The 15,806-nt window shown below is 41.2% G+C and overlaps 1 protein-coding gene across 4 annotated transcripts in view; it reads right to left on the bottom strand.

Moving 5' to 3' along the window:
* UBE4B (ubiquitination factor E4B) overlaps positions 1-15,806 on the bottom strand; it is a 120,378-nt gene that overhangs the window by 41,314 nt on the left and 63,258 nt on the right. For 3 of the 4 annotated variants that reach the window (XM_069545728.1, XM_069545729.1, XM_069545730.1), the window contains 4 exons: positions 7,469-7,610; positions 6,022-6,122; positions 4,912-5,026; positions 1,583-1,666 (listed from right to left, as the gene is read on the bottom strand). In XM_069545728.1, the coding sequence (XP_069401829.1) occupies positions 1,583-1,666; positions 4,912-5,026; positions 6,022-6,122; positions 7,469-7,610 (442 nt within the window). Of the gene's footprint in view, positions 1-1,582; positions 1,667-4,911; positions 5,027-6,021; positions 6,123-7,468; positions 7,611-15,566; positions 15,711-15,806 lie in introns of all 4 variants that reach the window. The other variant, XM_069545727.1, reaches the window with a different exon arrangement.

Consider the following 15,806-nt stretch of genomic DNA (forward strand, 5'->3'; position numbering starts at 1 on the left):
GTGCCACAGACAGAACAATGTATGAGGATTCATAGAATTTCTTGGGGAACCTGAGTAACGTGCAGTGGGAAGAACGCTGACATAAATCATTCAAAATTATTTTTCAGACCACGACTTCCTGCCTCACTTTCTACTTCCGCACTGTTGTGTTAATGTTTAGCCTCTTAGCTCAGTTTTGATTTTCTGAAATAGATAAATACATTTTTGTGTTCACGTTGACCTTGGTGTAATATCTGATTGTGTTGCTGGGGTCCTGATTTTTGCAGTAGATTACGAGCACTTTTGAAATGTGGTGCTAGAGAAGACTCTCTTGAGAGTCCCTTGGACTGCAAGGAGATCAAAACAGTCAATCTTAAAGGAAATCAGTCCTGAACATTCACTGGAAGGACTGATGCTGAAGCTGAAACTCCAATACTTTGCCCACCTGATGTGAAGCACTGACTCACTGGAAAAGACCCTGATGCTGGGAAAGACCGAAAGCAGGAGAAGGGGACAATAGAGGATAAGATGGTTGGATGGCATCACTGACTCGATGGACATGAGTTTGAGCAAGCTCTGGGAGCTGATGATGGACAGGGAAGCCTGGTGTTCTGCAGTCCAAGAGGTCGCAGAGTCGGACACGACTGAGCGACTAAACTGAGCATTGTGTGGAAAGGCGCCTTGTCTCATGGGCTCCTGTGTCCCCTGGCTGGCACAGTGGGGGCCCTCAGGAAGCAAAGATTAACGGCAAGATGGAATCAAGTCAGTAGAATGAGTAAAAGGAACAGAAGCAGCGAAACACATTAATTTAAACAAGGCCTTAATTTACACAAAGTTGTATTTATTCCCAGAGTTAACTGATTTAATGTTTTGATATTTTTCCTTCATACTTTTAGAACGAAAATTATTCAGTAAGGCTTCAAAGTACTTTTCTCACAAAATTTTAAAGAAGTGAATTCAGAGAAGAAAAAAGCCTCTTATTTTCTTTCTGGTGGTAATGTTTTCATGACAGTGGAGACCCTTGGTGAGAATCCAGCCGAAAGTTCTGTCCACAATTTACGCTTGCTCTAAGTGTCTGCAGGAGCTGAGAAGATCTGGGTTTTTCAAGTAAAGTCTGAAAGGAAGTGCACAGCCTCAGAAAATAGGGAAGATGAACAAGAGAAATCACTCAGTGATTTTCTGTACAAAGTCACTACATAAAGATAAAATTGTATTTCTTTTCTTAGTTTAACTCTTTTTAGTTGCATTTGTCTTAGTTCCTTTATTTTTCCCCCTAATTAACAAAATTTCATCCCAAATACATTATGCTCATTGCTAGGACAATCAGAAGGTTATCACCAATGATTAAGGTGAAGAACATTCAAATGCCTCCATCACTGACTCCTGTCTAGGACTCTGATGGTGCAATAGGTACCATGCTGCTAACAGTCTTTACAGATGCATCTCACTGCCCAACAAACACTATGCATGGCCAATACAACGCTTTCACGTTTTACATTTGAAAACAAGGCTGATCGAGGACCTGGAAGAGAAGTGGACGTTAAAATCATCTGGAAGAAAAACATCAACTGAATGGGTTATAGGAAAAAGAACAAAGCTTTACCATGAGGGGGTATTTAAAGTAGTCACTATCCAGGGAGCACTCTTTGGCAGCAAGAGCCAGGCCTTGTAAAATGGGGATAAAGATCTACAAGACAAAAAAAAAATCATAAATGTAAGTTTAAGAAAATGCATGTCAAATAAAGTGCCAAATCTGCAAGTCCAGGAATTTGTACAGCTTCCCCAAAGAAAGGCTGTTTTGCATAGAAAGGAGCCTAGAATCCAGCCACAGGGTGTTGTTTTGTCTTTTCGCAAGGCTGATCTTAAAGTAATATAGCTGAATCCTCCAGAAGAAACAGGTTTTGGTGAACCCCAAACCTCTGACAAGACTCCCTGGGATTTAACAGAAACTCACAATTTTGGAGTTTGCTCTAGGACTCTGCAGGGCTCCCTGCTCCAATCAACTAAACGCTGCACATCTCAGCAATGCATATGTTTCCAATTACCAAGCATCTACAGCCTATAAAGAAACTGGACTCAATGTTCCAGCATTTTCTCAACTCTGTCAACATTTTAAGAATTTTTTTGTTGCTATCCCCATATCTACATTTAATTCTTTCCATCTTTCCTTGTTTATTATGAAGAGAACAAGAAAAACAGACCAACAATGGCTGTTATCTCAACTTTAATTATGTATAACGAAAACATGGTTGGTAAGTGTTGAAATTAAAAAAGAAAACTGTATTAGAATGCCTTAATTCCATAAAGGTGTAACTGATACAGTAACCTGGTGTTGGAACTAAGGGCACTGAAATCTGAATGTTTAAGTTCATCATTAATACGAGGGCACAGGGACACCCTGCAGAATCTGCTCAGCACAGCCCATCTTTAACTTCCACAGTACACTCACTGAGCAGCACATGCAGGGAGCTGACTGGGATTCACAATTAATAACATTAAGCTGATAATGTTGTAAACAACAGCTGACAGTCTGAATATCAAGGAACCAAAAAAAGGAGTTGCTAAAAAGCAACTAGAAAAACTTGAAAAATTCTCTTTCCTTCTAATTTCATCCTGTTGTCTGGAACACCTGTGTCATTTAAGGAGCACAGTATTAAAAAAAAGGTGCCCTGTGTTAGAAAGTGTCTTGAGATAGCAACACATCTCTTGAAGATAGATCACTCTAGTTCTTACAACTCAAACAATCAGGGTAGAAGTAATGTGCTTTCGTAAGTGAGCTAAAAATGGAGACGTAATGCTGAGGTGGAGGGGTGGGAAATGCCAAAGAAATAAAGGAAAAAAACAAACAGTAGTTCTAGAATTACCAAAAATAAATTTCACTATTGATCACCTAGAAAAGTCTTTTTCCCCAGGAATGCTATTAAGTAAAACTTGGGCACAATTTACAACTAGCAGTCAAAATATTACTAAACATAATATTTTTTCAAATATCAAACAGTCTGTGTAACTTAACCATTTTAAGTAATTCTATTTTCAAATAAATACCTCCCAGCACTGATAAAAAATGCTCCAAGTGTTCATCACCAACTCTAAATTCTAGCTACTGTTTATTTGTTTATCTGTGAACATCTCAAACATTAAAGGCAGAATGAAATTTCAATCCAAAGATTTAATAATTCAGATCTACCACAATCTCAAGACAAAAAGCTAAAATGCTGTTTTTCAGGTCACCAACTCCACTGGAGGCATCCCTGAGGAAAAACAAATGGTGACAGAGAAGATAAGACAAGGGATCAGAATTCTGTGGTTAAAAATAAACAGGTGTGCGGAGACTGCACAACACTGAGTAGGTACTGAGTGCCACGGAATGGGGCACCTTAGTGGTTGATTTTATATTACGTGAGTTTCACCTCAACTAAAAAAAAAGAGGTCATTTCATAGCTTCTATGTAAGTTTCTCTATGAATAAAATAGTATAAGGTACCTCTTTTAGCTGATCCCTGGGCTTTTACAGTTAAAGCTACTCTGGATTCTTCAAATGATGTCTTTTCAAGCAAAAGTATTCTAATTTAAGCATATTACACATAAAGCATAATGTATCACTTCAACCTTCCAATACAGCTATGTATTTTCATCAAGAGTTCTCTTAACTTTCTAGAAGAGGAAATCTCTAATGCCTGAAATATTCCTGTAAGTCAGTAAGACCATCATCTAAGATGTTGTTCAGTCACTAAGTTGTGTCTGCAGGCGATAAATTCCAAGTATGGAGCACGCAACACCGACTGGAAATTGCGCTGCTGGATTCTTCTTTTACTAGTATTTTGAAAACATACTTCCAGAGAATTCAAAGGCTTTAAGATGAATAGTTACAAATAATATTAGGTATTAAAAAAGGCCAAAAAGAATCATATCATTTATAGCTATTGTCTCTCTTATTCCTTCTAGAAGCAAAAAAAGAAATCACCAAACAGCAAATTGTAAGAAAGTCATAAACACCCTTTCATCAAGGGAAACAGCTCTGTGCAACTGCTGTGGCAAAGTGCTTACTTTACAACAGAGGCCACAGGCCAGTAATCAACATTCATGCCAAAGTTTCACCTTGGAAAACACCTTTGAGACTAAATTTACTAAAGTGAAGTGAAGTGAAAGTTGCTCAGTCATGTCCGACTCTGCGACCTCATGGAGTCCATGGAATTCTCCAGGCCAGAATACTGGAGTGGGTGAGCCATTCCCTTCTCCAAGGGATCGTCCCAACCCAGGTCTCATGCATCACAGGATTCTTTACCAGCTAAGCCATCAGGGAAGAAACCTTTGGGACTAAGTTTATTAGCTATTATTATTATTAAGCTTTATTATTAAATATTGCATATCTTCATTTCCACTTGACTTTACACAGTGGGATACCAAAAAACGTATGGATACTTAATGAATGAAGTAATCCGTAAGATCTGAGATATCATTTCCAGGCCAATAACAAGAAGACATTCTATGTGACATGTGGACGGCTGCTGAGCTAATCAGCTAAATCAGCTAGGTCTCTGATTTAATATTAATCTTTTTTGTAAATTCATAGAATTAATTTTTAACACTACTTACACACATCATGTCTTATACTATCTCTTGGTAGTGTTTTAAAAGCTTGAAATCAGAGACAGGACCTTATATTTCTTCTAACCTCCTAAAGTACTTGGCACAGACTGTGTTTAAAATATTTTGATGCTTGACTGATGAGCTGAAATGGACACATGATTTGAACAATGCAGCTGTCAATCTGATCTCAAGGCAGGAACCTTGAGGAGCGCTCTCTGAGCAAATAACGTGCGTATGTTCAAATTCTGGAACCCAAGATTTCAATATATGCTGTCTCTAGAAATCTACCTTGGCAGAAAAGCTTCTAAGCCAAATGTTTCAATAGTGAATACACAAAACCTACCTGCTTGAACACTTCTTCATCCTGGTGAGTGATTCTCACCAGCTCCTGGATGAAGCCATACGGGAGGTTCCTACACAACATGTACGGCACTAGGAAGGACGGCTGCTGCAGGGACCTGCGGATCCAGAAAGTCAAGGGCTCTGATGAATCAACTCATCACTCAGTAACTACAGGACACACAAAATGCCATGCGGCTGACAATCACAGGTCAAGCTTCAGATCTCCCAAATAGGCCACACAATAGATAGTCAATAGTTGAGGCAAAAGATCACCCTTTTTACTGTCAGAACAATCACGTTGTGGGCTCTTCAGTGAGAAGCTACAGAAAGTTTCAAAGAATGCATCTTTTTCTCCATATGGCCCTTTAAGAATAAAGCACTAGAAAAACCAAAGTACTGTATGTCTCTTTTATGCCTCATCCAATACAGGGCGGGGGGGAGATTAGCAAGCTGAAGACTTCTTTAAGCTCTTATTAACTCTAACCATGGGGATAGTGTTTTTAGTATATATGTATCTTTTTTTCTTTTTTCTGACACATTTCAAAAATGGTTATGATACAGAAAATAATACAAGGTGATCCAGAATGAATAAATACTGCAACTGTGCCAATTTTCCTTCAGATATTTTTCATAAGAGAAATGAAATACAGAAATACTCTTTTATTAAACTTGAAACTTTATGGGATCCTCCAAACAAAAATTAATAATGTAGGACATTGTGGGTGATCCCTATATTACCTCTTCCACCATCATTCTTTATTGCTGGATAACAGAAATTGATTGTATGACACATGGAAAGTGAGGCTCTGTATTTTTTTTCCAAGTATCTGTACTGCTTTCAATCAGCTGCTTTTAAACTAAGTGAGTAATTTCTTACCCCGATGTCAACACATTTCAACAACACAATCTATCGCAATAAAGCACACGAAATGTTTTATTTTCATAGTATCTTAGAGAAACAAAGGGACCTCAGAGACCATCTCGTCAACCGTTCATTTCACAGATGAGGAAGTGAGCTAGGCAATGTGGTGCAACACGGCTGGGCAGCCTGTGTCCACGGAAGGAGAGGCCCTCTCGCTGCAAACAGCAAGCACACATTGGTTGCTCATACCTTGGCTGTGTGAGGGACCCCTGGAGTACTAATGCAGTGTGGGATATGCACTGTGAGCGGATGTTGCTCAGAAGCTGGCTGACTGCTGGCTGGCTGCACATCTGCAAAGACAGGTCGGGGTGAGGACTACAAAGACAAACAGAATAATCCCATGCAGTTAAAAACTGACAGAAGAGTCAGAAGAGATGGCTGTGCAGGAAAAGGCATCTTTTTCTCTTCCTTTATTGATGATGAACAAACTAGATTAACTGCATCATCCAAGCATACTGCCTCTGCTAAAACCTACAGTTAGAGAAGAAGCAGAGGCTTGAGGTGACCACGCAGGGGTTACAAAAACAGGCCCACTCTCTTTGCTTTTGCTAAGGTTAAGTGCAAAAAACTCTAAGAGGCCCTTCACAAATACGAACTAACATGTAGAGAACTGGATTAATTTCTAATGGAAAACGAGAACTAGAAATGAATGGGGAAGGAAGGGAGATAAACTGGGAGACTGGGATTGACATATACACACTATATGTAAAACAGATAATAATAAGGACCTACTGTATAGCACAGGGAACTCTACATAATACTCTTAATGACTTATATGGGAAAAGAATCAAAAAAGAGTGGATATATGTGTATGTATAACTGGTTCACTTTGCTGTACACCTGAAACTAACACAACATTGTAAATCAGCTATGAAAGTGAAAGTGTTAGGTGCTCAGTCATATCCAACTCTGCGACTCCATGGACTGTGGCCCACCAGGCTCCTCTGTCCATGAGGATTCTCCAGGCAAGAATACTGGAGTGGGTTGCCATGCCCTCCTCTAGGGGATCTTCCCACCCAGGGCTTGAACTTGGGTCTCCAGTATTAACAGACAGAATCTTTACTGTCTGAGCCACTATATGTCACTGAAAATTTAAGGAAAAAAAAAATGAATGAAAAGGAAACAGGATTGAAATGAGATATTCATTCAGAATGAAACGGTAGAAAAAGTGTAGCTTTCTGAGTTTAAACCAGCTTCTCAATTTATGTGACTCTGGACAATTATAGGTAACCCCCTTTTTAATACTTATATTACACCGGCCTAATGAACAACTGTGAAAACCTAAGTTCATGGAGACCTAGCAAAGTGTGTGATGGTTGACGGGTACTCTATAAATGTTTTATTATGATTACAACAGACTATGAGAAGTTATCATAGTGTTAAGTCATTGGTGATAGTAGCATTTGGCCCTGTCACGTCTTCCCTCCACTAGGACATGAGCTCCAGAAGCACTGGGATCTTCATCTGTTTGGTTCATTAATCCAGCCTAGCTTCTACTGTAGTGCCCGGCCTATGACATGCTCAGTAAGCACTGTACTGATTGAAAAAATGAATCTAATTAAGGGCTTAGAAAACAATTATTTATCCAATATATAGCCAGGTTTTGTGGGTTTTAAGTGAATCTATTTCATATTACCTTTGGTGCTTTTTTTTCCTCTATTCCAACTCGGTCAAAACACTCAATGAGGTAGTTCAGCATGTCTGTCTCCTTGCACGTTTCAATGGTGAAATGGTCGCTGTAGGAATCCCAAGTACTTGCCCCACCAGAGGCTCCCAGACTTTGGAGAAAAGAAAAGGGATGGTTTTGATCTGTTCTCAGTAAACCACATGACAGAGCTCGCAATGCTGTAGCAGAAAGCCTGTTAGGGTCCCCACACCCAGGACAAAGCACAGACCCCATGCGCCTGCGCCTGGAGCTGACTGCTGGCTTCACCTGCTCCAACAACAGAGTCCAACAACAGAGATTTTTTAGGAAACATTATATTGACCTATGAAGAAAGTCTGTCCAGAAATCCAGCATCTCATCTTTTCAGGAACAGCACCTTACAAAACCAGGAGGACTAAGAACTGGTACTAAGCACCAGGAAGTTGAAGGGATACCACACGTATGTAAATCCAACTGGCCAGCTGTGCTCGGGCTGACTTGCAGGTTAAAGCCAGCCTGTGCTGTTAGGCAAGCAAAGTCTTTAGGAGTGAAGTTACAAGGGACTGACAAAACACCCCTCCCTCCTTCCTAATGTCTAGCACACATCTCAAAGCCTTTATGCAGCATTTGGCAACAGGACCAGAACTTAGGAAAACTGTCCAGTTAGAAGGAGACGTGAAAATATTTGTTATCAATACAAATTTTCCAAAATGTTTAGTGAAAGGGACAAAGTAGTATTAGTCAAAACAAAACAAAAACCCTGTGCTAGGAGTATCCAAACTTGCATTCTATCCCCAGCTCTACTGCGTACTTGTTACTTGAACCCAGAACTTCCATCTCACCTGCACTGAGGTTAAGTGAAATCATGTGGAGGTGCTTTCTCAAATACAGACAGGATACAATGGGAGGGCCCTGTTTCTATTAAAACTATTCTCTGAGACCATTATCATGAGGGTTGCTGCTGCTGCTGCTAAGTCGCTTCAGTTGCGTCCGACTCTGTGCCACCTCGAAGACAGCAGCCCACCAGGCTCCCCTGTCCCTGGGATCTTCCAGGCAAGAATACTGGAGTGGGTTGCCATTTCCTTTTCCAATGCATGAAAAGTGAAATATAAGTCACTCAGTCGTGTCCGACTCCTAGCGACCCCATGGACTGCAGCCTACTAGGCTCCTCCGTCCATGGGATTTTCCAGGCAAGAGTACTGGAGTGGGCTGCCATTGCCTTCTCCATATCATAAGGGTTAGCTGTTAGGAAAACAAAGTTTAGATCGATTTATCAATAGGTCAAATACCAAATGTGATGTTCAACTCACAAATTTGATAGACATAAAAGATACAAAAAGATTAACCACGGCATAGGAATTTTGAAATGAAGAGGAATGAAAAGATATAAATTTAACTACAGCAACAAAAAAAGTTACATGTGAAAGATGATAAAGAATCTTTGGGATTTGGGAGAATGGCATTGAAACGTATACTATCATGTAAGAAATGAATCGCTAGTCTAGGTTCGATACAGGATACAGAATGCTTGGGGATGGTGCACTGGGATGACCCAGAGAGATGATATGGGGAGGGTGGTGGGAGAGCGGTTCAGGGTTGGGAACTCATGTACACCTGTGGTGGATTCATGTCAATGCATGGCAAAACCAATACAGTATTGTAAAGTAAAAAAATAAAATTTAAATTAAAAAAAAAAAAAAAAGAATCTTTGGAATGGTATTGGAATATTTCATTTAAAAAAGATGAAAACAGGTGGTCCAGGGTTTAAGAATTTGCCTCCCAATTCAGGGGACATTGGCTCAATCTCTAGTCCAGGAGGACTGCACATGCCAAGGGGCAACTTGAGCTATGCGCCGCAAGTACTGAAGCCCACACACTCTAGAGCCCATGCTTGGCAACAAGAGAAGCCAGTGCAATGAGAAGGCCGGAGCACCCCAACAAAGGGCAGCCCCCACTCACCACAACTAGAGAAAGCTCAACCATAGCAATGAAGACCAGGTGCAGCCAAAAATTAAATAAGTGAGTAAATAAATGAAAAGATGAAAACAATGGCAAGGCTTTAAATCCAAGGCTCTCAGGCCAGAGACCTGTAAATCTACAACTTACTTCCTACGCAAGTCTGATAGAGGGAGGAGAGGACAGGAGGTTGAGAAGCAGCCAGTACCCTTCTGACTGGGCAGATAAGGGACCCACCCTCAAAGTGCCGCACCAGAAACAAAGACGGGCAGTCCAGGGTGGGAAACATCAAAAAAAAACCCCAAAACGATTAATTCTTGTGCCTTCACATCAGTTAGAGATACACTTCATGAATTAATGTAAGATCTGGCATCTGTTCGTTGGCCAGACAACAGAAAGATGAGGATGGTAATAAAGCAAAGCAAAAAAAAACCAAAAAAACAAAAACCCTCTAACAAGACAGAAAAACCCACCCATAAATACAAGAAGTATGGTGAAACCACAGAAGGAGAAAGGGGGGGAAAAATACTTGGTCTTTCCTGCAGCCATCTCGCTCTCAAGCTATCTGCCATCCTTCCCTCTTCCATCTGAGGTTCGTGACTCCATTCCCTGCACTTCCCAAAGATGAAATTTGCTGATAAAAGCTTCTATATACAGTTTGCTATACACAATTTGCTATATACAGTTAAGGTTCATCTTCCTTTGAGAAGCGCTCAAAGAAGCAATGAAAATAGACCTTCCTCATGTTGAAAATGAAATATTTAAACAATATTTCCCTGATAATAAGCTCCATCTTTCTCACGTTTTCATTTCTGAAATGGAAAGCATCTTATATTTGATGTCAATAGGTCCTTGCTGTTTGCAACAAGCCAGTCTAACGCAGTGCCCTTGATCAACAGCGGGAGTCAGCATGCATCGACGGTGGCTGCTGACAGAAACTGGGCTCGGTCCTTAGCCAACACACTCCCTTTCATTTTAACTTAGAGTTGAACACCTCAAAGTCAACCAAAATGCCTTCACAAGCATTTTGCAAAGACATGAAAAGACATGATGATGTGTGCAGAGGACTGCCAGGCAAGACAAAGACAGACATTCAGAATCTATCAGAGAATTTTCAAAGCTGAAAGAGGTTGATGTATGTTGTGATCATCTGTCAGGCACCAAATAACACTTCCAGGGGACTTTCAAGAGAAGAGAAAGAAAGAAATGAAACAAGAGTTTAACCAAATAGTAAACACAGAGTAAAACCCAGTATTCATCAAAGTTTCCAAACTATGAGATCAGTCAAGGATGCTGAAGTAGATCGCGAGCAAGGCAGTCGGTCAGTCTCACCAGTGCTGGGCATGACTGCCAATGGTTAAAATTGGTTTACAGGGGTCTCTAGATTCAAACTCAGAGAGCTGAACTCAGGTTCTAAATGTGATCCTGGAGGAAAAAGGTGTGCACAATTTAAACACATTAAATTTATGCTATCAACAGACATGTAAAAAATATGTTTTAAAATACTATTTCATTTTTTCTCTAAAAATGTTGCTACAAAATTCATGATGCCTTTACCACTGTGACATGTGGAATATGACACTGGAAATCTGCCGTGTTTAAGTCCTAAGGGTATCTAGAAAATGATACCTCCTTCTGGGAGAATACAGGAACCATTTTCTGATAACTACATCAACAATCCAACTGAATAATGTAATTACTTCACATGATGTAAATACAGTGGAATCCTTCTGAAAACACAAGGAAAATACATCTGGAGATTTATATATGTATCAGATCTGTGCAAACTGAATCTCATTTTAAATGGACCAAAAAACCTAGTTTCCTAAAAGGATTCTGTGGCAGTTCCTTTTCTTCCGTGATGGAAATAATCACTCCACATTTTCTTTTTAAGACGCAGACTTTGGAATGGCATATTTTCTCAATGCAAGGAAAGGGAGAGCTGGGCAGGGGTAAGCGATGTAAATCCCCTGAACAAACGTCTGCATTGTTGAAGGCCATGGGGGCAGCACCTTGATGAAACTGATCAAGACCCTGTTTATGTGGCAACTACACCCTCTATAATGCAGACAGGTTTTTAAACAGTATTTACTGAGTTTATTACAACACTGCTTCTGCTTTATGTTTTGGTTTTTTGGTCCCAAGGTATGTGGCATCTTAGCTCCCTGACCAGAGATCAAACTTATACCCCTGCATTGTAAAGCCAAGGCTGGACTGCCAGGGAAGTCCCCTGAGGGGAGGTAGTTTTTAAAAAAATAATATAGAAGTGCTATGAAGAAATGAGTATAGATGTCAGAGAGAGGCAGGAACAGTGTGTGTGTCTGTACACACAGGAGATACATGTGTATGTGTATACACAGGAGATGTAGGGTCCTAGGCTTTGGGTCTAACCCTGTGGGAGAAAGGGAATCACTGGAGGTTGGAGGACAGACATGGTGGAAAGATTCTGACTTATGACCAGTAGAAATAAGAGGAGAAATATCAGTATTTTTCACTGTTTGGCAGTTTGTGCTTAGTCACTCAGTTGTGTCCGTTTGCTAGTTTACTCTTTTTCTATTCACACAGGCTCATGATGTTCAAGATCTAATCTCCTTCACTGAAATATCTAAGCAATGAAAAAAGAATCCCAATAAACAGAAGAAAAAGAAAAATGTCTTTCTAGTCATCAACTTCCTAGGAAACAATAAGAAAACGTTTCCTCAGAATAATTACTTTATCTTCTTTTTTCCTCTGTTATCTTTATTACAAGAAAACTCTCATTTCACTTATTTTCATTCCTTCAAGAAGTAGCTCCTTATAACTCATATAGCTTTTTTCAGAGTACTACGAAACATTCCAGAAGGAATGTTGTTTTTCTTTTATTAATCCTTATCATCACCACTATAAAGAATTAATACAGGGCTGTATTTCCCAACTACCTCTCAAAAGATGAACAAGCCTTTGACTGCACTGGGCCAGCAGAAGGGGAGACCAATACAATCCCTGTTGGCAGCTGTTTCTACAGCACTGACCCTACTGGATGAGAAGAAGGTGTTAAAATTGCTTACTTCCTAGTAAATAAAATTCTGAGAAGATCAATTAGACAGGGGGAAAGAAAAAGCTCTTTGCTGATCACCCAAATTATTAAGAATCTTTTTTCTGCTACTTCTCTGTTCTGACCCTACATGCATTCTCACGTTCTTCTCTATTTGTTTCATGTGCTAAATATGATTATGCCCTGTCCTTTTACATTCTTTTTGATGTCTATTCGGAATTTATAATTTCTAAAACCTGGACAGATGAGATTTCATTTTAACAGCCAGCAAAGTACCTGCCCAGAGAAGGCAATGGCACCCCACTCCAGTACTCTTGCCTGGAAAATCCCATGGATGGATGAGCCTGGTAGGCTGCAGTCCATGAGGTCGCTAAGAGTCGGACACGACTAAGCGACTTCACTTTCACTTTTCACTTTCATGCACTGGAGAAGGAAATGGCAACCCACTCCAGCGTTCTTGCCTGGAGAATCCCAGGCACGGGGGAGCCTGGTGGGCTGCCGTCTATGGGGTCGCACAGAATCGAACACGACTGAAGTGACGACGCAGCAGCAGCAGCAGCAGCAGCAGCAGCAGCAGCAAAGTACTTGCCAACCAACTGGAGTGGAATTTTGTAATTAAGAAGGAAAATGTTGGCACTTTCTTGCCAAGGAAAAGAACACATGCATAAACTCTGGGCAGTGAAATAACTGCTAAGAAATGAGAATAATCCAAGTCCTACTGGGCAAACACAGAGAAGTCAGAGGCAACTCAGTATGCTGGGTGGCATGTGAGATCTGGATTCCAGCTCTGCCTTCTTCTAGTTATGAGACTAACCTCATTGAAGGTTATTGCTGAAGCCGAAGCTCCAATACTTTGGCCATCTGATGCGAAGAGCTGACTCACTGGAAAAGATACTAACGCTGGAAAAGACCGATGATAGTAGAAGAACGGAGCAACAAAGGATGAGATGGTTGGATGGCATCACTGACTCAATGGACATGAGTTTGAGCAAGCTCTGGGAGATGGTAAAGGACAGGGAGGCCTGGTGTGCTGCACTCCATGGGGTCGCAAAGAGTCGGGCATGACTGAGCGAGTGAACAACCACCACCTTCCTGAACCTGCCCACATTTCCCTGCAGTAACTAGAGGCCCTGCTGTGAGGATCAGAGGAATAACGTATGCACACAGCTGACAGAGCACCTGGGACGTGATGCTCAATAACTATTCGCAGCTGTGAGTACATAATCAGTAAGTAAGTTTTGTTTCTCCTTGTAGGTGTCAAATCTAGATCTGAGACAAGGCTGGATGTTAGAAGTCTAGAGAGGAATTAGGTAAAGCAGCATGTAATCTAATATCTTTGTTAGAGAAAGCTGGAATTAAATAGGCAAGGGAGAGACAGTATTTCCCCCACAGATACCTTACAGTAAAACAGAAAACAAAGCACTTTTATCACGTATAGGAACTGACTCCTAACTAGGATGGCTGCTGCACTACCATGATCATGAGAGAAGGTGTCTGTGCATGCGCGCTCAGTTGTGTCCGACTCCGCAGCCCCATGGACTGTAACCCGCCAGGCTCCTCTGTCCACGGGATTTCCCAGGCAAGAGCACTGGAGTGGGCTGCCATCTCCTCCTTTAGGGATCCTCCTGACCCAGGGATCGAATCCAAGTCTCCTGTATCTCTTGCACTGCAGGCGGATTTTTCACTGTTGAGCCATCTACATGAAAAAGACACTTCCACCTTTGGGAAATTTACTTGAGAAATAGTGATACAACATTCAACCTAATACAACTATCAACCTTCCTAAATCAATATTCAACCCTGTGTCAATATCCCTCTCTCTCTTTATAGACCTCTCTAATGATTTTTCTGAACACTGTCGAGTTGAATGTAGTGTGCCGCACCCCTACCACCATCTCTATTTATAGCTTGGAGTTATTTCTGAATACTGCTGGGCACAAATACCAACTCAGTCCAGATGAAACTTCAATTTAAGAGCAAAATTGTAAGACGATGAATCAGAGGCTTAGAGAGAAGGTGCTATTATATTTTTTTGCTCGAAGTCACCTAGAAGGTCCAAGCCATCTTTTCCACTCTGTTTTCAGGGGTGAAACTTCAGCAACATTGTGAGCTCTGTTTTAGCCTCTGCAGCCATTCCTCAGGCTAGGTTGTCTAAACAAACAGGGTCTGGCTTCACTGGGATCAGGGAAGCGAAGTGACTGATTAGCGAAGTTTAAGATTAGCAGTGAAGAGTGCTTCCTTGGTGGTTCAATGGTAAAGAATTCGCCTGCCAGTGCAGGTGACATGAGTTCAATCCTTGGTCCAGGAAGAGCCCACATGGTGAACAGCAACTAAGCCCGTGTGCAACCGCTATTAAGCCTGTGCTCTAGAGCCTGGAAGCTGCAACTACTGAAGCCCTCTAGCCCTCGAGCCTGTGCTCCGCAATAAGAGCAGCCACCACAGTGAGAAGCCTAAGAACCTCAACTAGACAGCAGCCCCTATTCGCTGCCAACTAGTGAAAAGCTGATCTGAAGCAAACGAAGACCCAGCACAGCCAAAAAATAAAGATTAGAAGTCAAAGCAGAATCACAGTTATAAAAGAGAGAATACGACCCCATGTGCTCTTCAACAGACGGCCCGGAGTGAGCTGAGAGGGGCACATACACACACACACACAAGTCCCAGCCCCTGCGCCATTCCTGAAAAGCAGCAATCCATGCAACTGTACATAAGAAAACACGCCTCCCAGAGCACATGTTGCTTATATCTGGTAGCCCGCAAGAACACTCTCCTAATAAAATAAATGAAGGGTCTCTTATTTTAGATCTTAGGGCAGGTGAACTTGATGTCTAACCTGTTGTTCATGTTCTTGACAAATGATTATACGTTAAGTTGTTCTCCAAACTTGCCAGGCAACAACTATGAAAACGTGCCACTTTACCCTCATGAGAAGTTCCTAATGCTTGAGTACATGTGGAGCTTCTCACATCTGGACTCACCAGGGCACCTCATTTGACTCTACCCTGTATGGATTCAGAGCACGCCTCTAATTAGGACTTATAAACGTTAGTTCCTAAGCACCTAGGCACATGCAGAGGTAAGACTCCATTCCTCTGATACCTGGACCCAAACTGGACACAAGAAAACTCATCACCACCACCACCACCTTCATCATCACCACCATCATCATCATCTTCTTCATCTTCATCACTACTGTCACCAGAAAGTGCGAGGAAGAGGAAGGAGAAAGGACTGTCGTACATACTACCGTAACAAAAGCAAAAAAATGTCATCAGGGAACAAAGGAAAACAAGGAGGAGGAAAGCTTTTACAACCACTGGCCTTTTAATTAAATCGTAG

This window comes from Ovis canadensis, chromosome 12, assembly GCF_042477335.2.
Source record: "Ovis canadensis isolate MfBH-ARS-UI-01 breed Bighorn chromosome 12, ARS-UI_OviCan_v2, whole genome shotgun sequence".
In the NCBI taxonomy this organism is placed as follows: Eukaryota; Metazoa; Chordata; class Mammalia; order Artiodactyla; family Bovidae; genus Ovis; species Ovis canadensis.